This window comes from Oryctolagus cuniculus, chromosome 3 (genome assembly GCF_964237555.1).
Source record: "Oryctolagus cuniculus chromosome 3, mOryCun1.1, whole genome shotgun sequence".
Lineage (NCBI taxonomy): Eukaryota > Metazoa > Chordata > Mammalia > Lagomorpha > Leporidae > Oryctolagus > Oryctolagus cuniculus.
In genome coordinates, this window is record NC_091434.1 from 49,166,622 (window position 1) to 49,191,219 (window position 24,598).

Consider the following 24,598-nt stretch of genomic DNA (forward strand, 5'->3'; position numbering starts at 1 on the left):
GATTTGCAATTCTCTAATTGTTAGTGATATTTAGCAAGTTATCATGTGTCCAGTTTAATTTTTGAAAACCTTTAAATGCTTGTCACTGTGGAATAGATTTGCCACTTTTAAATGAGCGTGGCAAAAACCTAGACATTTTACAAAGATTTTCCTGTTGTGTAATAGCACTTTATTTTTTAGGGAGGCGGCATCTAACAATGAAACCATGGCAACAATTCTTCTCCAAAACTTGCTAATACAATTGGATGAACAGTTAGGCCGTGTTTCCAAAGAGAAAAACCTACTCTTGATACACAATCTGAAAAGAATTAGGAAAGTCCTTCAGGTGAGAATGCATTCTACTTTTTCAGAATATGTGCATGTATGTATCTTAAACTCAGTCTAAGAAAAGAAACACCAGAAAACACAAACATCTACCCTTACACAAGTGTATGCTTAACAAGTTCCTGGAAAGTGGAATTAAAAACTAAATTTGTGTACAAATATTTTTGAAATCCATATTTTTTCATAATACATATTTTCCATGAACTTTTGAAAGACCCTTTGCATTATTTTCCAACAAAATTTAAGGGACAAAAATTTGTGTTTTCTTACTATTTAAAAATATTGTGCTTTTATTGTCCAATATTTACTTCTCATGAGGGTTTTTTTGGTAATTTTCAAAAATAAGGGTTTTTTTAATTGACATGTGATAATTGTACATGTTTATGAGCTATAGTGTGATATTTCTGTTCCTGTGTACATTGTGTAATGAGATCAAGACAAATAGCATATTCATCACCTTCAATATTTCTCATGACTTGGTAGTGAGAACGTTCAAAATCCTCGCTTACAGCTTGTGAAATATACAAAAATACATCATTGTTAGCTGTAGTCACTCTACTGTTACACTGTAAGTGAAAAGAGTGTGTGTGTGTGTGTGTGTAGCTATGGTCAAGTTCAACACTACTGGGACAGAAGCTCAAAAGACAAAAATGTCATAGCTGTCCTCCCTTGCGTTTGTCTTTCGTGTGACATTCCAGGGTGAGGATTCCCATTCACATGAGGAAACATTACAAGCATAAGCATCCTTCTGTATTTGATTCAGATCCCACATCCTTGAAAAGTGTTCATTGGTATGGTCTGCCCCCATAGCAAAGGTTCTCTCCAGCAGAGCCCATCTCTGTGTTTCCATGGCACCCAGAACGTATCTGCGAATGTGACAGCATAATCTACATTAGTACTATTTCTGCATGTTTGTCTTTTCCCAAAACTGTGGGTTCCTTGAGGAAACGATTTTGTAATCACCTTTGAATTTGCAGTGCCCAGCATGAACCAGGACCTATAGTTGATGTGCAATGTTTATTGATTAAAGAATGAGTGGAGTGAGTCAGGGATGGAAAGAATGAAAGGCAGTTAATATAGAGCTAAACCCAGAGGTGCTATTTTATAAACTTCGAACATAGGTTGTTGTAATATTTACTGAGTGCCTGTATAACACATGTAATATAAAAATACCTTGTGCCATTTCTTTGTGAGGCATTCTTAGAATTACAAACTTATGAGATGTACATCTTTTAGAAAATTTAACCTAGGTTGTAGTACAAATGTGCTTGGCCTTACCAACATTTAGAGAGGTGTGTGTGTATATAGATAGATAGATAGATAGATAGATAGAAAGTTTTTTCTGTTATTTGGATTGCACTAGTCAGTTTTGCCCTTTTAATCCCTTACAAATCTGCATGACACTCTGCCAGGGGTAGGGGTATCACATATTGTTAACAAAACAGGATGTTTGTAGTGCACATCAAACTGTCTTGTACGTTATTGTTGGCCTCATTAGCTTAGTGTTCTAATCAATAAACCTGGATCAGGGGCTGGCCTACTTTGACTCACAAATCAAATGATCACTGCCTGTGTTTTGTGTGGCCTCTGATCAAGAATGGGTTTTACATTTTTAGCAGTTGTAAAAAATAAAGATTTTTAAATCATGAAATAAAATTCAAGAAGAATATTTGTGAAACAAGAAAATATGAAATTCAAATTTCAGATTTTTATATTTTATCTGAAGACGGGCATGTTCATCGGTTTCTGTATTTTCTGTGGCTGCTTTTGCACCATAATGGCTGAGTTGAGAAGTTGGTACACAGTCCATGTGGCCCATATAGCCTAAAATAAAATGTATGTCTGCATTATATGTGTGTGTGTATATAATGTTTGTCTGTCCCTTTTTAGAAAGCTTTACTGTCACCTACCCTAAAAGCAAAGATCCTGTAAGTCACGTTACTAGAGGTGCGCAGAGGTACAAAATGGGTAACGCATGGTCTTTGGAATTAAGAGGATCTGAGTTAAAATTCTGGCCTCAAATGTGGCTTTCACCAACTCACTTCATCTTTCTGAGTCTCTGTATCTGCTAACATAAATGAGGATGATTGTTCTTTGCTTTTGGGAATTGTGAGGAAGACTGCGGCATTATTCTGACAAAAAGCAGGCTTTCAACAAATGGTTCTTCTTCTCGTTCATAGGGAAAAGAGCAGAATCTTAGTGTAGATCAGGGGCTTTTGTTCTTGACGGGGATATGAGACTGTTTACCTGTCCTGAAATAATGAATCTGGCTAGAACCTCCCTTCTACTTCCTTCCTTCACTGTTCAAGAATCTGCCTTGGAATCCCAATCACATTCCCCTCAAGCACAAACTACTGCTCTCGTCACTGGCTCACCAACATCGTTCCTCTTTAGAGCTTTCCCAACAAATTCCCAAAGCTCCCTCACCATCCCTGCCCAGGGAAAAGTAGATCTACTGCTTGTTCCCAAATGCAGCACGTTCACTGTGAAATGACTCTGAGCCCCAGGAGGGTCCCGCCACCAGGAATCCTCTATTGTCCCCCTTCTTCTAACCCAGTCTGCATCCATCCCTAGAGAACCTGCCCAGGGAGCCGCCACAGCAAAGAAGCCTTCCACAGGCTTTAGCCCTTGTTCACACCTCCCACTGAGATGTGAACTTATGGCTGCAAGATAACAGCCATCACCTGTTGTCCCTTTCACCTGAGCTGGACGTGTCTAACCAGGTCACAAGGTGTTCCAGGGTAGGTTGACCTCCTTTTGTAACCTTCCACCCCCTCCCGACATGATCTCCTACAAACAAGGAATTCAAACAACAATTTGGTTAATTAAGATAGATAGTTTTTAAATCTTATTTTTAACAGACTCATAACATTGTATGTATTTCTGGCATGCCATATGATGTTTTTATACATGCATATACGGCATAATGTTCAATCAGGTAAACATATATCCTCAAGTATTTAACATTTACTTACAATGAAAACTTTCAAAATCCATCTTCTAGGGCTTTTTAAGAGAAATAGGCAGTTCATTATCATTATAGTCACCCTACTTTTAGTAGACAACAAAGGTTTTCATTCCTATCTAACTGTAACCTAGTACCAGGTAATCAACTTTTCCATAACCCTCCCGGCCCATGCTTTCTCCAGCTTATGAAGATATTGTGAGCTAGGGAGAAAACTTGCTTTTTTGTGCTTCTATAATTTTTATTTTATAAACTACACTTGTTGGGAAATTTTATTAATTTAGAAAATAATAGAAAATAGTAATAAAGATCATTGTCAGCTAGTTTTACACCTAAACAAACCCACATTTTGTGCTTTTTTATCTAACTTGTCCTATTCCCTCTAAGTTTTTCTTTATAGGACAAATTTTTTTTTTTTATAAAACAAGATTTCCTCCTCTTCACAAAATGAAGTAAAAAGCTCCTATCAAAAAGCTAGTGACACTGAGCTTCTCTGGCTTGAATATTTTCATCTTCTGGGGTTTTAGACACAAACCATTTTAACAATTGTAACAAGAGGAGCAAACAATATGTTACCTGGGCAACTAAGTAGGTATAAGGCAAATTTATTTTGGTGCTTTATTGAACAGCTGAGGTCTCTGGTTTTGATACTTTAATCAACTGTATCTGATATGGTTGAAATTGGTCCAGGCTGCTATGGTTAAAATTGGTCCAGGTTGCTTGGCACTGGACTGCCAATTCACCCAAGAGCAGAGCTGATGCAAGTTTATTCAAGAGCCTACTTGTGGGAAGAGCAAATCTCTTTAGTCCCAAAAGTGCCTTTCCCAATTTGCAAGCTAGCAAGATGACTTTTAAAGGAAGAAGGAGAGGTGAAGGGGGAGTCGGGAGCCTGGGGAACAAAGGATAGCACCAGCTGAGTGCTGGTCTCCAGCCAAGGCAGATGCTGTGAACACCATTGTCTAGCTCATCTTGGCCCCTCTGCCGGGAGCTGCCTCATGTCAAGGCCTGGAGCAAAGATTGCGGATTGAGTTAAATGCTGGCTCTGTCACTTATTTACAGTCTCTGGCCTCAGCTTCCTTGGGGCTTAGAGGAGTAACATTGGTGCCCACTCCGAGAGATGAACCTTAAACACATGGTTTGCAAAGCATACAGTAAGGTCTGTGTAAGAATTTTCTAGAAATAAGTTTCTGCCCTAGATATTTCAAGAATGCTGTGCCTTTTTCTTGGACTTTAAAAAATAGTACAGGCTTTATTTTTTAAAGAAGTTTTAGGTTTACAGAAAAAAATGAGCTTTCTGAAAGTACAGAAAGTCAGTCCCCAAAAGACAGATGTCATGCATTTTCCCTGATTTGTGGTAACTAATATACAGAGTACAAAAAATTCAGTATATATGAGCGAAATTGATACTTTGAGATTTGATTATTGTTTGTAGCCATTGTCTTTAAAGGAACAGTGTTTTTTCCACTTACTACTACTTGCTGAATTCTGTATTTAGTGGAGGGTTAAGCTTGTAATTGTACACTAAACTCAAAGTATGTCCTTGTGAAAATTAAAAGAAAAATAAGAAAAAGAGGGAGAGGGAGGGCAGGGTGAGAAGTATCATTATGCTCTTAAAACTGTATATCTGAAATACTGGAAAAAATAAAAACTTTTAAGTTACCAAATATTCCTTCTCCGTCCACCCACTGCTCCATTTTCCTATGTTAGCTGGCTGCTTTTGCATAGTACATTAGTCCCAGTTGATGAACTAATAATGACATGCTCTTATTAATTCAAAGTCCAAGGTTACATTAGAGTTCATTGATAATTCTACGGGTTTTGGCAAATGTGTAATGTCAAGTGTCTACCAATGCAGGATCATACTGAAAGATTTTATTGCCTTTAAAAAATCTCCTGTCCTCCAACTAGTCCTCCCTCCCTCGCTTCCAACCAAAACCCCAGAAACTACTCATCATTTCCTCTCTGTAGTTCTGCCTTTTCCAGAATGTCATACAGTTGGAATCACACAGCAGGTAGTCTTTTAGACTGGCTGTTTCTCCTAGCAGTCTGCATTTAAAAGTTTTTCTATGTCTTTTTGTGGTCTGATAGCTCATTTCTTTCTGTTATGATTACGTTCCCTTGTGTGGATGTACTACAGTTTGTTTAGTCATTTTTGGCAACTGTGAATAAAGCTGCTATTAGCATTCATGTGTGGGTTTTCGTGTGGGCATAGTTTTCAGCTCATTTGGGTAAATCCCTAACAGTGTGACTTAGTTTCTGTTGCAAACTTCCTTTTCTTATTTCACCTTCTTCTCTCTGTGTTTCCTTTACTGCTGTATCTCTAGTGCCTAGATACTTGGTAGGTGATCCATAAACAGTTTCTGAATAAATGAATGGCTATGCAGATTACTTAAATAAAAATGGAATCATGTTGCATGTACTTTAAAAAAATTTTTTATTTAAAGATGATAAAATTTAAGAGCTGTTTAAAATATCAAATAAGTGTTCACCTCAAGAAACATTTTTCTCCCACTCAAATGAAAAAACTATGGAAAGCATTAAGAGGTGAGATATAAAGGCATAATGCATAGACTATGTAAAATTTAAGAAATGTTTGTCCTCAGTAATGTAGGATGAATGGCATGTTCCACTATTTCTTCCCTTTAAGATTAGTTGTAAGCTATACAACACACTCCTCCACAAATCTAAATAATAAACTGGCTTCTAGTGTGCTCTGGTTCCCTGGGTTGCCAGAACTCAGTTGTGAGAAGCATGCATTTGAATGTTAAAGCTGGTTCCTACTGCCAAGCTTCTCCACACGGGACATTCAAGGACTCCATGGCACTGGAATCTAGCATCCATCAATGCACCCATCAACCCCTCCTAATACAAATCATCAAAGGACTCTGGCTTTCAAAAGCTGTCACTGACATGTTTATACCCAAACGGTATCCTGAAGCTTCCCATGTTTCTTTTCTAACTCTACTATTCTCTCTCCCCACCCAGAAAACCCACTGATCAAAATTTGCTTTTATCAATCTCTTTCTGTTATGGTTTTACCCATATGTCTGTGTCCCTCATCAGTAGAATATCTAGGTTTGCAAGCTGCTGAGTTTCACATAAATGAGGTTACCCTGTATGTACACTCCAGCAACTTTCTGCACTTAACAGAGTTCCCGAGATTCATCCTCATAAATGTGTGTAGCAGTATCTATTTGTATTGCTGTGTAATGTTCTAGTATGTGCCTATTTCACAATTTATCCATTGTATTGTTGATGGGCACTTGAGTTATTTCCAGTATTTCTTTGCTACTTAGAACAATGGTGGACATTCTTGGTGCCCATGTGCAAGATGTTATCTGGGAAAAACACTTGGGGTGCAGCTGCTGAGTCCTGGATTGAGTGCATCTTTAACTGAACTACATCATGCCAAAAGCGGTTTCCAAATATCATTATACCAGTTTATATCACAGGGCATGTGCACTGGCTCCGTAGCCTTATGCTTGCTTCTTGTGGTCAGACTGAATCCATCTTATTTCTTCAGGGCACTTGTTGCTCTTTTCTTACTTTATTAAAATATGTACTTACTATCAAGTATTTCTTGCTCATGTATACATCTAACCTTCTGTATTTTTAAGTGGTACTTTTTGTATACAAAGATACTCCAAAAAGTTCATAGGCAAATGGAATTAAAACATAAATTTATTTTGGTACAAAAACTTTTTGAAATCCATGCTCAGTTTTTTTTTTCAAAATATGCATTTTACTTGAACTTTTTTGGAGTGCCTGTGTACTTTGGTATATAGTGCTCATGGTTTGTGCCCAAAGAGTCCACAATTCCACTTTTGACTTCTGTTTATGTCTAGATAAATTTAAAGACCATTCCACTCCAAGATACACAGAAATGCTAGACAATTATACTTTTAAATGCATAGGTAAGCTTAACACAAATTAAGGGAAATCACAGAAGCAAAAATTAAGAAAAAAACTGTAAAACGGAATTGAAAGTAGGAACTATCATGTGGTTTCCATACATGCTTAAAATATAGAAATGTGGATCCCAAGCACGATAAATAAAAGACACTGCAGGATGTCAGAGCAAAGTAAAATATCCTAAAAGTGGTGAGAAAACGAATAAGTACATTACCTACAAAGAGATGAGAGATAAACTGAAAGCCAACTTGAAAACAGTAGCCAGTAAGAAGAGGTTAGAAACATTTCTTCACAGAGCTGGCATATGACTTCTATCAATTTAGAATTCTACACCCAGCTGAGTTGTTAAACAAGATTGAAAATTTATCACAAAGATACACTCATGGAAGAAACTATTGAAGAAAATTAAATACAGAAGTCAAGCATGCATGATGTCAAAAATACTACTAGAAACAAATGAAAACAGAGTAAATAAGAAATTGAAAACAGAGAGGTGGCCTAGTGGGTAAGACTTCAGTTGAAATGTCTACATCCCCTGTTGGAATGCCTGGGTTTCATACCTGGCTCCTGATGCTGTCTCCATCTTCCTGCTGATGCAGTCCTAAGAGGCAGCAGTGAGTGGGTTCCTGCCACCACTGTGAGAGACAGGGAGTGAGCTTAATTTTGGCCACTGCAGACATTTGAGGGGTAATCCAGAATGGACTGGAAACCTCCCCTCTCTCTAAATAAGTAAATAAATATTTTTAAAAAGAGAAATTGAAAGAATAGACTATCTACAAAAATCCAAGTAATATATGGACAAAATTCCACAGTTACAAGATGATTGTCATTCTTTACAAAGATTCACCTGCAACGTGAAGTGATAGAAATAAAGGTGATCAAAGAGGTAAACTGGGGCTGACTTATAAAATAGTTGTGGACCTTGGTAAAGAATCTGCATCTTATTCTAAGTGTGATGCAAACTATGAGAGATTTGAGCAGAGGTGTGACATAAACTGATTTCTATTTGTAGAAGTTACTCTGGTTGTTTAAACAAACTGTTAGGAATGAAGTGTGGAGCAGGGAAACATGATAGACAATTCTGTTGATTTTTGAGTGGTATGTTACAGTCTTCTAGTAGTGTGGTTTGCTTCTCCTGAACTAGAAGGTTTTGCTTAAATGTTTTGAAACTATGTTGTAAGGCACATAGAAAGTCAAACTTTTTCAAAGTCAATACAAAATCTTCTTGATCTACTTACCATTTTGCATCTTAAAATTTCGTGTGTTTTTCTTTATCAATTTTTAACGAGTTAATGAATCCACCTTCTGTGTCATTTTGTACTCAGTGCCTTTTGTGAGTATCGTATAGGAAATTCATTATTTAACTAAGAAGATAATGAATTCTTGCTATGTTATCACATTTTAAGCACTAGGAAATAATGAAACTTACATACATTTCCTGTGTTTTGGTTTTTAAATTATACCAACTTCTGTGACTATTCCTCAAAAGTTAGTGTTAGGAAAGTGGGGGAAAATACACATCAAGACTCTTGTGTTATAGAAAACAATCTCTATCAATTAGAAAGCTCTATTCAGGATTTTGGTGTTAACTCTGTGGTTAGTAATCCCACCATCTACACAGTATTTTTCACAGAGCAGGTTAATGACTCTATCAGTGAGAGTCTTGGACCGGGTGGGTGAGAGAACACGTGTGAATGTCACCCACACCTCACACGTCCTACCCTGTGTACCACTGTGGTCTCTGACTTGGCGGTCATTGGGGTGTGCTTGAGCAAAAATATGTTGTAGAGCTGAGAACTCCCTGAAAATTGGGTCGTTGGTAGATTCCTTCTTGTCCAGTCTGTAAAAATTCTGTTTTTGATTCTGAATATCTGGTGATGTGAAATTGTCCATATGATAAGGCGGAGGATTAGAAGAGCATTTTGTAATACCTTAGGAGGAAAAAAAAAAAACCCTGCTAGATCTTATCCTCCAACTCATGCTGCTTTCACAGCCCACTCCTCTTCCTTCCCCTCTGCACACCACACACACACACACACACACACACACACAGAGGTACAAAGATGACCTCAACCCAGACCTGACAAAAATATGTAGCCACTTTGTGTTAATGTTGGAGGAGCTCTGAGTCGAGGGTTCAGTTGTTCGTGTCATGCCACAGGAGTGGCAGCCAGTTTGTCAGTCACTCCATAGCTCCTTCCTGAAATCGCTCTCTCTCTCTCTCTCTCACACACACACACACACACTCACTCACTCACTCATTCACTTACAGTTTGCCTCCCTCTGAGCTAATCACCCCATGCCAGTATAACAGCATTCATATTTCAAAGACCGACAGATCTGTGTGCTATGCCATTTAAGGTGAATTGGTTGTCAAGATTTTGCTTCCTGCATAGTTTGGGCTGATCAACAAAAGGTGGAAAGTATGCATGACAATTCCCTAAATTGGAATCCAATATGATCAGCTTAGGATCCCAAGAACCTAAAATTTCATTCATGAATCATTTTGTACGTATTTCCCCCCAAGCATTTATCCTGCCAAGAACTGCTTAGATTATGCTTCCTCTTTGTTAACTCTTCTGTCACAATTTAGTGCTTGAGTTCATAGTGATTTATCCTTTCCTTGAGTTCCAATTTTCCAAATTTATGCAGGAGTCTGAGGCTTCTTTATGCAATAACTACTTTATGTATAGTGAAACATATTTTTTTAATCCCAAATGACAGTTTGGGCTTCTTAAAAGTAGGGCTCATGTAGTTTGCCTTGAGGGTACAAAGCTAGTGTTCTCTCCAGGGAGACCCACCTGTTGGCTGCTGTGGGCCAAAAATTATTGGAGAATTCTAAAGCTGTTGTTTCTCTCCTCTTTCCATTCAAAGATTAGATAGATTTTATTTTCCCTAACACAAAAACTAGCTATAATATACCAGAGGGAAAAAATATAACCTATTCAGGTGATGAAAAATTTACTCCAAAGTCTTAGTTTTGGGAAACATGCTTTCCTGGGCTACTGGCAGAGCTGACCAGGAGCTGACATGGAAGCTTTAGAACATACCAATGGAGCCTGCAGCAGAAACTTCCAAAGGTGTTGTCAGTCCCAGAGGACAGTCCATGGTCAGGTAGAAAACTAGATGACTAATCATATTGCTGAAAGTGATGGAGAGATGCAAATGCCAGCTGAGAAAAAGATGTTTGGAGTCATGTGTTTTTACTATTCATTGGTTCCATTTGCTGAGAACCCTCATAGGGGTCATGAAGAAAAAGTTGGGTGGATAATCGCCTTAAAAGTAAGATAATTGTGCAATTCTTCTAACAGTTTTTTCAAAGTGTCCTATTTTAGTTGTCCCCGTCATGTGTAGATGAAGACTTATAAGAAAGTTGTCCATTATATAACTCATTGTGACCTATCACTTTTCCAAAGACATACATTTAATCCAAAGTTCTTTTGTAAGTCTTTTGAAATATTTTTATATAATTTTGTAAAAGTAGATTTAATAAGCAAAAGTACAAAAATGGGCAATAAATAAATAAATTTACCTGTAAATGTTAGCCAATATAGTAAAAACTCAGGTTGAAATTCATTTGTATTAATCCTTAAAGTTGTGATTTACATGAATCATCAAGTAGATGTCTAAACTTAATAGAGGCCGATGCCGCGGCTCAATAGGCTAATCCTCCACCTGCGGCGCCGGCACCCTGGGTTCTGGTCCCAGTCGGGGCACCAGATTCTGTTCTGGTTGCCCCTCTTCCAGTCTAGCTCTCTGCTGTGGCCCCGGAGTGCAGTGGAGGATGGCTCAAGTGCTTGGGCCCTGCACCCGCATGGGAGACCAGGAGAAGCACCTAGCTCCTGCCTTTGGATCAGCGCGGTGCGCCGGCTGCAGCACGCCGGCCGCGGCAGCCATTGGAGGGTGAGCCAACGGTAAAGGAAGACCTTTCTCCCTGTCTCTCTCATTGTCCACTCTGCCTGTCAAAAAAAAAAAAAAAAAAAAAAACCTTAGTAGATATTGGGGCCGGCGCCATGGCTCACTTGGTTAATCCTCCGCCTGTGGTGCCAGCATCCCATATGGGCACTGGATTCTGTCCCGGTTGCTCCTCTTCCAGTCCAGCTCTCTGCTGTGGCCCGGGAGTGCAGTGGAGGATGGCCCAAGTGCTTGGGCCCTGCACCCATATGGGAGACCAGGAGGAAGCACCTGGCTCCTGGCTTCGGATTGGCGCAGCGCGCTGGCCGTAGCAGCCATTTGGAGAGTGAACCAACGGAAGGAAGACTTTTCTCTCTGTCTCTCTCTCTCTCACTGTCTAACTCTGTCAAATAAAAAAAAAATACATAAACTTAGTAGATATCTAAATTTAGTTCATAGGCATTGAGCAAATGCCTTTAACCAGTCCAAAGAAGTCATTAGAAAAGTATCTGTTTTAATTCATCAACCAAAATTCAGGATTTAAGGAATAGGTTAAATACTCCAGGTCTCCATTGCTACCTTCTCCAGTGGTGGTCTGGGGACAAAATATTCGCCTGACACCCATTTCTTCCCACTACTCCCTTCCAATAATGAGGGCCCAGGGCCAAGGACTTGATAGATGGTTGATTTTTTGTAGTTTATTACCATGATCCTCTGATCGACTACTTTGGTTGACAGCATAACCGTCTTACCCCCAGCTGCTCAGTGGGCTTCTAAGGGTGAATTGGTATAAGTAGCCAAGAGCTACTCTGGGGCCTAAAACATGAAAGCCCTGTGTTTATCGATGATGTCCAGAACTGCCTGTCTACTGTCACTTTACTTGTGACCTCTGCCTCCTTAGAGATGTAGGAATGAGAAAACAAGCAGTACCACATTTTAAATATTTTTTAAAAACTTCTTTTTATAATGTTCCTCATATTTGTGAGGATTTATGTTTGAAAAAATTAGTATTTCATTGGTCATCAACTCATAGTATCTGCTCCTTTAGATTCTTGTATTCTACTCCCTGAACAATAAAAAAAAATCTTTCCACAGATACAGATATAGACATAGACATAAAAAATCTCCATAGCAACAATGTGGAGAATAGCAGTGTTGAAGTTGAAGACCAGGATGCAGACCATTGGGACATCATTGCAATAGTTTAAGAAAAAAAGAAATAAGATGTTAAGGTAGACAGTGGCAATGGGATGAAAAATAGATATTGGCATTGGAAGATAGTTTGGTGAAGGCATTATGATGAGTGAGTAGATTTGAAATGTGTAAGGAAGTGAAACAATAAGTGATAACTGAGAGCATTAGCTTGAGTAATTACATAGACGTTGATGCATAATGAAGATTAGGTTTGGGGGAGAGGTCAGATAAAAAGATGACTTTGATAAATTCTAAAGTGATGTGTCACAGGAAGCCCATCGGCAGCAACTGTGACTGTAACTGTCCATATTTGCCGTCTCCTCCACGACCATGAGCTCCTTGCGTGCTGTCATCTTGGCATTCTCAGCGCTTAAACCAGAGCCAGGTACATAGTAGGGGCTCAGTATCTTGTTTAGTAAAAGAGTTGAGCTGACATTGAAAGGATGAATCTTGCCTTATTGTAATGGATGTCTCTAACTAAATGGAGCAAATGTCACGTCATGATGTTAAATGCAGTTTTGCTAGAGTATTTAAGACCAATACAGGTTTTTCTTGCTGCAATCAGCAATTTCTAAGAATGGAAAGGATTGGCATCACCAAGAAATGTACTTAGAACACATGGCTCACGTGAGAAAAGGTCAGGACCAGAAGCAAGCACAGCTGAGGAAGCCTTTCAAAGGAAGGAGGGAAACACCAAACATTTGAAAACAGAGAAACTGTGCTAACTCTGGAGAGGTGTAAGGACAGAGCAAAAGGGAGGCAAAGCAAATGTCCTGGAGCTCGCCTTCAGCTGGGGTTGGGGGCAGGGGTGGGTGGGTGCAGGGGGAGTGGTTCTTCTGAACCAGTACCTATCCCCCAGTCAAGTGTGCTATGAGCTCTAGGAATCCAGAAGGTTCTGAGGTTCCTCACACAATGAAACACACACAGTACAATGACAAAGTGATTGTTAGAGGGCCTCTGCCATTTTTTCACTGCCTGCTCAACGTTCATGAGCAAGTTATACAATCAGACTGAAAAAGATGTAGATTGAGGTCAAATAGTGTATCATATGTTTATACAATACATTTAGGGCAAAGAACATCATTTTAATTTTTTTTATTTGTAGGATGGAGAGAGAGAGAGAGAGCAAGCGAGAGCGAGAGCGAGAGAGATTGTTCCCATCAGTTATTCACTCACCATATACCCAAAACAACTGGGGCTGGGTCAGGCCAAAACTAGAAGCTAGGAACTCAGTCTGGGTGTCCTACAGGAGTATCAGGAACCCAACCACTTGAACCAGCACTGGATCCCCCAGGGTCCACATTAACAGGGAGCTAGACTCAGGAGCTTGAGTTGGGTATTGAACCCAGGTACTGGTATGTACTAGGAAAGGGCATCATAACCAGCATCTTAACTGTTAGGCTAAGCACTCACTCCAAGTGTATCACTTTTTTAAATGTTTGTATCACTGCATAATAAACATAAAGAACATAAATCTTAATTGTGCAGCCTAATGAAACTTTTTATGTACACCCATATGACTACATCAGGTCAAGATACAGAATATTTCTAAAATCTCTTTCAAGTATCTCCAAGTCAACATTACTCATAAAACAAACAAACCCCAATTACTATGACTTAATTAATAGCAATAACAGTAGATATTTTTGGCTGTGTGTGTATGTGTGTGTGTGTGTGTGTCTTTAAGATTTATTTATTTTACTTGAAAGGCAGAGTTATAGAGAATCTACTATTTCACTCTTCAAATGCCCACAGTAACAGCCGGGGCTAGCCCAGGCTGAAGTCAGGAGCCAGAAACTCCATCCGTGTCTGCTATATGGATGGTACGAACTCAAGTACCTGGCCATCATGTGCTGCCTCCCAGACACACTGGCGGGAACCTGGATTGGAAACGTGGAGTAGCCAAAACTTGAAATAGGCACTCAGGTATGGAGTGCAGTTATCCCAAGCAGTGACTTAACCACCTGTTCCACAGTGCCCCGTATTTTGGCTGTCTTGAACTTGATGTGAGTGCATGGCTTTCTTGGGTTATATGTTTTTCACTCTACACTGAGAATTATCCATGTTTTGTGTATGTGTTTATTCTTCCTTTATTAAAAATCACAACTTAGCATTCCATTATATAAATACCCAACAACTTACCCATTCTGTGCAGAGAAGCAGACTATTTCCAGTTTTCGCATATTATGAATAACATTTTTATGAGCATTCTTGTTTGTATCTTTTAGTAGACATAAGCACTCATTTCTTTTGAACATATTCCCAGGGATGGAATTATTGGTTAACAGGGCATTCCAGATATTTGGATTTAGGAACTGCTGCCACCAATTTTCCATGGTGATTGTATTAATATATGTGAGGTATATGGGGGTTCAGCTGCTCCACTTTCTTGCCAACACAAGTTATTGTCAGACTTTTTTCATTTTAGTGTGTGTATTGTGGTGTCTAAGTGTCAATTTTAATTTTCAGTCTCCTAATGATTAATACTGTTGAGAATCTTATCCTAAGTGGCCATTTTGAAATCCTTTTTAAAGTGTTGAAGTCTTTTGCCTATTTAAAACTTGTTTCTGTTTTATTTACTTTTAGTTCTTTATGTCTTCTGAATAAATCCTTTTGTCAGATTTAAGTATTTCAGATGTCTTCTTCTGCACTGTGCCTTGCCTTTCCAAGTCTTGTCTAAAGGATAATCAATAGTTTCTAAGTTTTTTTTAGAAAAATGTAATTGACACATTTTGATTGTACAGTCGTATAGAGCACAGTGTGATAACTCAATACATGAGTGAAGTATACAATGTGTAATGATCAAATCTGGGTATCTGTATTTTCATCTCCGTAATCATTTATTTATTTGGGTTGGGAGCCTCCTCCCTTCCAGTTCTTTATAAAAAAAAAAGTAATAAATTGTAGTTAACTATAGTCACCCTGCTGTCCTGAAGACAACAGACTTACTCTTCCAATGCAGCTGTATTTTGGCACCTGTTACCCAACCGCCCTTCCTGCAACCCTAATTATCCTCGAGGAACCACTATTATTCTCTTTTCTTTTATGAAATCAGTTTTTTAAAGATTATTTATTTGAAAGGCAGAGTTACAGAGAGAGAAGGAGAGGCAGAGAGAGAGAATCTTCCACCCACTGCTTCACTTCCTAAATGGCCACAACAGCCAGGGCGGACCAAGCCAAAGCCAGGAGTCAGGAGCTTCATCTGGGTCTTCCATGTGGGTGCAGGGACCCAAGGACTTGAGCCATCCTCTGCTGCTTTCCCAGGAGCATTAGCAGGGAGCTGAATTGGAAGTGAAGCAGCTGGGACTCAAACTTGCACCCATCTGGGATGCTGACATCACAGGCAGCGACCTTATACACTACACCACAAAGCCAGCCCCAAGATCAATGTTTTCTGATCCTACATGTGAATAAGAACTGCAGTGTTTGTTTTTCCGTGACTGCCTTATTCACATAACACCATTCTTAAGTTATTAACATGTTGCCACAAATGACAAAAATTCATTTTTATGGCTAATATTCCTTTGTGTATATGTCCCATCCTTTCTTTATCCATTCATCTGTCAGTGAGCACATCAGCTGATTCCATATCTTGGCTTTATTGTGAATAGTGCAGCCGTGAACATTGGAGTGCTGCGTATCTTCTATTTACTGATTTAGTTCTTTTAGATACATGAGGGTACTTGAAAATCTTTCTAGAAATGGAATAAAATGACATCTTTCTGTTGCAAAAATTTTGAAATCCATATACACAGGAATCTTTAAAAAGCTCATGGAGGGCTGGCACTGTGACGCAGTGGGTTAACACCCTGGCCTGAAGCGCTGGCAATCCCATATGGGCGTCGGTTCTAGTCCCGGCTGTTCCACTTCCAATCCAGCTCTCTGCTGTGGCCTGGGAAAGCAGTAGAAGATGGCCCAAGTCCTTGGGCCCCTGCATCCACATGGGAGACCTGGAAGAAGCTCCTGGCTCCTGGCTTCGGATCGGCACAGCTCCGGCCGTTGCAGCCATCTAGGGAGTGAACCATCAGATGGAATACATCTCTCTCTGTCTCTACCTCTCTTTGTAACTCTTTCACTGTGGCATAGGGGGTGAAGCCACTGCCGGCATTGCCAGCATCCCATATGAGCACCAGTTCAAATCCCAGCTGCTCCTCTTCTGGTCCAGCTCTCTGCTATGGCCTGGGAAAGCAGTGGAAGATGGCTCAAGTCCTTGGGCCCCTGCACCCACATGGGAGACCTGGAAGAGAGAGAGAGGTCTTCCATCCTCTGGTTTACTCCCAAATTGACCACAACGGCTAGAAGTGCACCAATCCAAATCCAGGAGCCAGGAGTTTCTTCCAGGTCTCCCATGTGGGTACAGGGGCCTAAGGACGTGGGCCATCTTCTACTGCTTTCCCAGGCCATAGCAGAGAGCTGGATTGGAAGTAGAGCAGCTGGTTCTTGAACCAGCACCCACATGGGATGCTGGCACTGCAAGTGGCAGCTTTAACTGCTATTCCACAGCACCAGCCCCAAGTTCTGTTTTTAACTTGAGAAACCTCCATACTGTTTTTCCTTTAGTGACTGTATTAATTTACATTTCCACCAATAATGAATAAGAATTGCCTTTTCTCTTTGTCCTTATCAGTGTTTGCCATTTTTTCCCTTTTTGATAATAGCCATTCTAACTAGGGGAAGACTGTATCTGATTGTGGTTTTTAGTTGCATTTCCCTGATAATGAGTAGTGTTGAGCATTTTTGTATCTATTTCTTGACCATTTTTATATTTTCTTTTGAAACTTATCTATTCGGATAATTTGCCTTATTCTTTGTAAAATATTTATTTGTTTGAAAGACAGAGTTACAGAGAGAGGGAGAGACAGAAACAAAGACAGAGAGAGATATATCTTCCATCTGATAGTTCACTTGCCAGATGACCGCAATGGCTGGGACTGGGCCAGGCTGATGCTAAGAGTTTCTTACAGGTCTTCCATATGGGTAGCAGGGGCCCAAGCACTTGGGCCATCTTCCACTGCTTTTCCCAGTCCATTTGCAAGGAGCTGGATCAGAAGTGGAGCTGCTGGGACACAAACCGGTGCCCACAGAGTATGCCGGCATCACAGGCGGCAGCAACTTTACCTGAAATACCATAACACTGGCCCCATAATTTGCCTTTTTGAAATGTTTCATTTATTTTGTTGTTGTTGAGTTTTTGAGTTAAAAATTCTTAGTTTTTATAAGATCTAGTTTTTCAATATTTTAAAAATAGCTACTGTTCTTTTTTCAACTGTTTAAAAAATTTTTTACCTCAGTTCAAAACATACTTCTAGATTTTTCTTCTGGGACCTTAATTTCTTAATCTTTCACATTTAGGACTATGGTCCATTGGAGTTGACTTTTGTGTCTGGTGTGAGGTAGGGATCAAGGCAAACTTTTTCCATTTGGCTATCCAGTTGATCCAGAACCCTTATGCAAATGATCATTCCCCCCTTGTTGCACTGCAATGGTGGTTTTGACATAAGTCAGGTGAGCCTCTAATATATTGATCTATCTCTCTTTGTACCATTACCACCTTATAATTATCATATATTCATAATATGTCTTCAAATATGGAAATAAAAGTCCAGAAACTTTATTCTTATTCATAATTTTCTTGAGTTTTCTTTATTCTTGGAACTTTCATGTAAATTTTTATATTAGTTTCTCAAATTCCACAAATAACCCTACTTGAATTTTCATTGCTGTTACATTGAATCTGTAGATCATTTTGGGAAAAACTGATGTGTTAAGATTAAACCTTCCAACCAATAAATATGAAGTTTATCTCCATTTATTCAGATCTTTAATTTCTCCCAGCAATGTTTTATAATGTTCTGTGTCTTTCACAGCTTATAGATGTACCATCATTTCACCAGTCCTCTAGAAATGCACATTCCATTTCTAATTTTTATTTTATCTTAAAAGTACAGTGAAACTAAAAATCTACATATATCTAAATTATCATTTTAAAATGATCTAATTGGCATCTATCACCAGTTTTTGCCTCCTACATTCTCATTTTTACAAGAAAGAAGCCAAAGAGAAACAAAGGACCCTCCTATTTCCCAAGTGTTTTCTCATTTTCAAAACCATAGCTAAGCATCTTCAGTCTATTTCCTCTTATTAAACTCTCGAAGGAATGGCATTGCAAGAACAAACTTTGTAGCCTTTCTAAACTCCCACTGATAAAATCATTAGGAAATTTTTCATTTTGTCATTTTTGCTGTAAATTAAATTCATTTCTGCATGGTTCACTTAGTGAACAAAAGAACTCAGTAAATGGAAGAATACCATCTCATTTTTTAAAATACTTCTCCATGCATTTTCCAATAGGAAGAAGATTTTTTTGGACTATTAATTTTCCAAGTGTTTAATTCTTTTTAGCTCTACTAAAAAATTAAATATAGATACTAATCTCCAGCCTTGCTAATAAATTAATAACATATACTTGTTGGTAAAATTCTCTCTACAAGGCCTTTTGACAAGCATGTGAATGAATAGTTTCAGGACTTCTTTTAAAGTTAGCCAACTCTCTTAAGTCATTGAACATCAAACCATATGAATCGTGAGCATTGTGGAGAGTTAATTTCTGAATTCCTGTAAGTTAGGTTATGTATTTTTGTTAGTGCACCTTAGTATCATACTTACTGATTTTTAAGCAACTTCTTATTACAAAGGTGATACATATTTAATATAGTTTTTAAAAAGATAAATCATCTGTAATCCTCTTTTGCTGATAACCACTATGAGCATTATAGTATGTTTCCTTCTATTATCTTGTTTTAAAAATTAATACTTTTATAAATTCCTTCCTGACTGAGCTTAATATATTCACTTGAACATTCAACATCTTTCCTTGCTGCTATATTATTTTTCAGCATGATTTTATTCAGCTATTATTCATTTTTTCCAGTTTTTCACCAATATTAACAGATAAAGTACACATACCTATTATTAAAATTCCATTCCTAGTTGTGATGATTTCATTAGTGTGGTTGGTCTTAAATACATGCATCAAAAAGGCTTGTGGAGTTTTTTTTTTTTTTAGAAAGCTTTTATTTAAAAAATATATGTTTCATAGGTACAGCTTTTGGATTATAATGGTTCTTCCTCTCATACCCACCCTCTCCCCACCCCTGTCCTACTTTCTACTTCCTCTCCCATCCTATTCTTCATTAAGATTCATTTTTAATTATCTTTATATACAGAAGATCAACTCTATACTAAGTAAAGATTTCAACAATTTGCACCCACACAGACACACAAAGGATAAAGTACTGTTTGAAGACTAGTTTTACCATTAATTCCCATAGTACAACACATTAAGAACAGAGGTCCTACATGGAGAACAAGTGCACAGTGACTCCTGTTGTTGATTTAACAGTTGACACTCTTATTTATGACGTCAGTGATCACACGAGGCTCTTGTCATGAGCTGCCAAGGCTATGGAAGCCTTTTGAGTCCACAAATGAGTTGTTTTTAATACATATACCCACTCTTGACTTGAGTAGAGTATCAGTAGAATAACACTAGTAACTATATGAAACAATCAGAAAATAGGGATTAATTTATCATTCGCGTAAGAGTCTAATGTTATTCTGGTGGATTAGTGGGTGGATTTCCTTCTCATGGCTCTCCGGGATCTGAGCTCCTTCTGTCAGCTTGGCCGTTCATAGGGGACCTGGGAGCCTCTACACACACATAGGAGGCAAGGAAAGAGAAAGAGCACAGAGTCAAAGCCACATCTGCAACTCCTTGGCCTAGAAATGGCCCACTAAGCCTGCATCCTTTTACTTGAACTTTTAAATACTAAAACCAAATAACATTGGTATTTTTAAAAACCAGACTCACAGACCTCACTCCCATAATTTCCAGGGAGTGAGGCCCAGAAATCTGTAGTTCATAAAAGCTTCACCAGTGATTCTGATAAACTGTCGACATTGAGACCACAGCCTTAGGATAAATTTCTAAAAGTGGAATTACTGTGTCAAAGGTTGTGAAAAATGTTAAGACTTCTGATAAGAATTGCCAAGTTGTCCTCTAGTGATGTACCAATTCACACTCCCACCAGCAGTGTGTAAAAGCTCACTCCATCATCGGCATGAGTGCTATAGTGTTTTAATCTTTGCCAGTTTGATAAATGAAATATGGTATTATCTGATTTATTTCAACAGAAGGGCTAGTTTGTTGGATTTGGTTCTCTTTGGGGATGCATTCTGCCCCATTTGTCTTCCTCTTAAACTGTACATTACAGAGTAACCCTCCTCATTTGGTTTTCAATTGCAAAGATCATATGGAGAACTTGTTAAAAATGTGTATTTCCGGTCCCCACTCCCAATTCTGATTCAGCAGCTGGAAGGTGGGGTTTGGGAATGTGGATTGGCGAGGTAGAATTCTGAGAGCTTGCAAAGCAGAGATGCATCCAAGGCAAGAGCATTAGAAGAATATGAGCATGCTGGAGTTGGGGTGTGGGTATTTGGTATTCCTAGGATAGACTCCCCGCTCAGTTCTTGCCATGCTGTCTGCCCAGGATGCAGTTCCCCTCTCCTCCCACCATCCATCAAGTTCTAGCCCACATCCTGCTCTGCGTGTCATTAAAATCCACATCGATTTCTCCTTCCTCTGCACTCCCACAGCCCTCAGTGTCCAAACAACTCACCCTGACACTTAATCACATGCTGCAATTACTTTAGATAGATGGGAATTGACTTACAGTAATAAAGATATAGTCTAATGAAAGTGTAGAAGTATTATTTCAGGACAAGAAGAAATATCTGAGGATAGACTGGAAAATACTCCTGCAATAAATTACATTTGTGTTGGCACTAAATTAAAAACAATGGCAACTTTTAGAACAGCCTTAAAGAATTGGAAAAGAGCATTTCTCTGCTGTTACAAGAGACCACTTGATATCTTCCTAACTGGAAGAGATTAAACACCCTTAATAACAATCTATGATATCAAGAGCATGGACTCAGAAGCTCAGGTGATTCTTATAATGAGGTAAGTATGGGAAAGAGGGCTCCTCAATCAGTGTTCTCAAAATTGCTCTTTAGAATCCCTGGAGACACATTCAGCCTTCACCAGGCTCAGCCCTACTTCAGAGTCTGTTTCAACCGGGGTTGGGTTTTTTTTCTTTTTCTTTTAAACTTCCTCAGGTATAACCAAGGTTGAGACTCATTGCTTAAAGAAACACAAAGCAATCACCTGTAGATTCCTTATTTGTTTCATTATTTTTTAAAGTGGAATGTTTTGATTGTTTTTCTAGTGGAAGTGATAGATTTTCAAAGATTTATTTACTGTCTACCACCAGCCTCTGTCATTTCTGAGAAGTTTGAGTAAATTAATTTTTTAAAAGATATATTTATTTTATTTGAAAGTCAGAGTTACAGAGAAGCAGAGAGAGAGGAAGAAAGAGAGAGGTCTTCCATTCACTCCCCAGATGACTGCAATGGCCAGAGCTGTGCTGATCTGAAGCCAAGAGCCAGGAGCTTCCTCCGGGTCGTCCCATGTGGATGCAGGGGTCCATAGACTTGGGCCATCTTCTACTGCTTTCCCAGGCCAAAGCAGAGAGCTTGATCAGAAGTGGAGCAGCTGGCCAAATCCCATTAAGATGGCATGTACCAATGCCATCTTACTAGTTAAAGTGATCAGTTTACATACATAATTGATCATAAAAATAGGACTGAGTGTCAAAGGGAACACATAAATAAGACCAGCAGCTGCTAATAATAATTGACAGAACTAAAAAGGAGAGAAAGACCCAACATGGGAAGCAGGATACACAGCAGACTCACAGAATGACAAATGCCCTAAACAGCACTCTGGCCTCAGAATCAGCCCTTAAGGCTTTCAGTTATGGCTAAAAAGCCCATGAGAGTATTTCAGCCATGGAAAGCCAAGACACTCTGGGAAAAAAAATGACCTAAATGAAAGATCTCTGCAAGTGGGATCCCAGTAGAAAGAACGGGTGATCAAAGAAGGAGGTACCTTTCTCTGAAGGGAGGAGAGAACTTCCACTTTGACTATGACCTTGTCTAAATATGATCAGAGTTGGCGAACTCAAAAGGCCTCCATAGCCTTGGCAACTCATGACAGGAGCCTAGGGAGATTACTGACGCCATAAACAAGAGTGTCAAATTGTTAAGTCAACAACAGGAGTCACTGTGCACTTACTCCTCATGTAGGATCTTTGTCCTTAGTGTGCTGTACACTGAGAGTTAGTGCTATAGCTAGTACTCAAACAGTATTTTTCACTTTGTGTTTCTATGTGGGTGCAAACTGTTGAAAGCTTTACTTAATATATGCTAAATTGATCTGTATACAAAAAGAATTGAAAATTAATCTTGATGTGAAGGGAAGGGGAGAAGGAGTGGGAGAGGGGAGGGTTGCGGGTGGGAGGGAAGTTATGGGGGGGAAAAGCCATTGTAATCCAAAAGCTGTACTTTGAAAATTTACATTCATTAAATAAAAGTTAAAAAAATATTTCATTGAGAAAATAAAACACAAAACATCTGGAGATCCAATAGACGATACCAGAACAAAAAAAAATTAGAAGGTTATATTCTAGGCCACTCAACTGTATTTCTTTCTAACCTGAAATAACATTTCTTTACTTTTCAGAGGCTATTTTTTTATTACAGCTAAGCCTATTCTTCTTTATCTAAACTTCAGTTTGCACAGTAATTTAGCAGCCATAAGACAAGCTAATGAGGACATGTGTCCATGCATGGGTGGGAATGCAGTAAGCAAAATGATCCTTAGACATGGTGGTAGCAGATCATGGGTCTAAAGGTATTGCATTATCAAGCCATTTTCCTCTTGTCAGCACCAGTGGACAAAGCATATTTGTACTGCTTACTTAAGACTGGAAATGGAAACAATGGATGGGTCTACCACTCATGGCCCTACTGACACATTTCATATCACAAGTAGAGTACTTTCCAAGCAAATGCAGTTGTTTTTTTATGAAAACCCAACAGTATTTTCAAATTTTTTTCCACAATTATGAAGTTCATTTCAACCAAATGCTTCATTTGACTCATCCCTTATTTCTGATTGAAGTAAGCAGTGCTATATAGTAGGTACAATCTTATCTGACATTTTAGAATAGCCCTGCTTGATAGTCAAGAAGGGACCAAATTAATGAATCGGAGTACATTTAAAATTGATGTGTTGATGAATGTAATCCTGGCATAGCTTTTATAAGAAGATACACATTTTCTCAGGGACTTCTTCATTTGTCTCTGCATTGGTAGGCAGTCAGTATTTCTGTGGACTGTGATCCTCAGTAGCCTGGACTCCTAAGACCTTAAATTCAACTTAACATCCTCATTGCAAATGTGGAACTGTGAGCTATTGCAGTATTGCTCCAACGGGAGCAGCATTCTGTCCAGCTGTGCCCGGGGTCAATAGGGACCTAAATGAAACACAATAGAAATGGCCTAGAAGCCTTTGGAGGACTGAATAAGATAACGTCAAAATCAAAGCAAAGGCAGATGTTTGGAGTGCCATTAAGACATAGCTTGGGATGCCTGCATCTCATATGAGTGCCTGGGTTCTGCTTTCAGTTCCACCTTCCTGCTGATGTACACCTTGGGAAGCAACAGATGATGACTCAGTTAATTGAGTCCCTGACACTCATGTGGTAGACCTGGTTTGAATGCCTGGCTCCTTGGCCTGACCCATACCCAGACTAAATTTGTAGAGTGAACCAGAAGATAAGATCTCTCTCTCTTTCTCTCTCTCTCTCTCTCTCTCTCTGGCCTTTTACATAAATAACATAAATAAATATTTTTTAAAAAACAAGACAGATGTTCAAAACAGTAGAGCTGTGCAAGGCATTGAAACATAATTGACAGGTTTTGTCTTGCACAAATGAACAAGGATGAGGAGCAGGTGGCTGATGAAGTCTAGCCCACACCCCTTTTGGGAAGGTGTGTGTCCCAGTACAAGACTGACTAGATTTTTTAAAGGAATTTATTAATACATTAGATTCTCAGGATCACAGCAATTACCACAACATAATTCTCACATTAATGTGATATTAATACAAAAGAGAACAGATTTGCTGTCGTTCATGGATACAGTTCTAAGATACTTCCCTTTCTCCCTCCCCCCATCTCTCTTTCCCTCTCTCCCTCTTTCTTTCTTTCTCTTTCTTTTTGAAATTACAAATTTTTAATTTACTTTAGAGTCAAAGGCTTAATGCTCCATTACAAAGAGACTGAACAAGTAAAAAAGACCATAGTTCAGTAGGAATGTAAGAAAGGGCTATAAACAATAATCAA

At 38.9% G+C, this 24,598-nt stretch overlaps 1 protein-coding gene across 7 annotated transcripts in view; it reads left to right on the forward strand.

Annotated features, from left to right (window-relative positions):
- STAT4 (signal transducer and activator of transcription 4) overlaps positions 1-24,598 on the forward strand; it is a 151,713-nt gene that overhangs the window by 39,232 nt on the left and 87,883 nt on the right. For all 7 annotated transcript variants that reach the window (XM_051848344.2, XM_051848343.2, XM_008258842.4 and 4 more), the window contains one exon: positions 181-325. In XM_051848344.2, the coding sequence (XP_051704304.1) occupies positions 181-325 (145 nt within the window). The remainder of the gene's footprint in view (positions 1-180; positions 326-24,598) is intronic.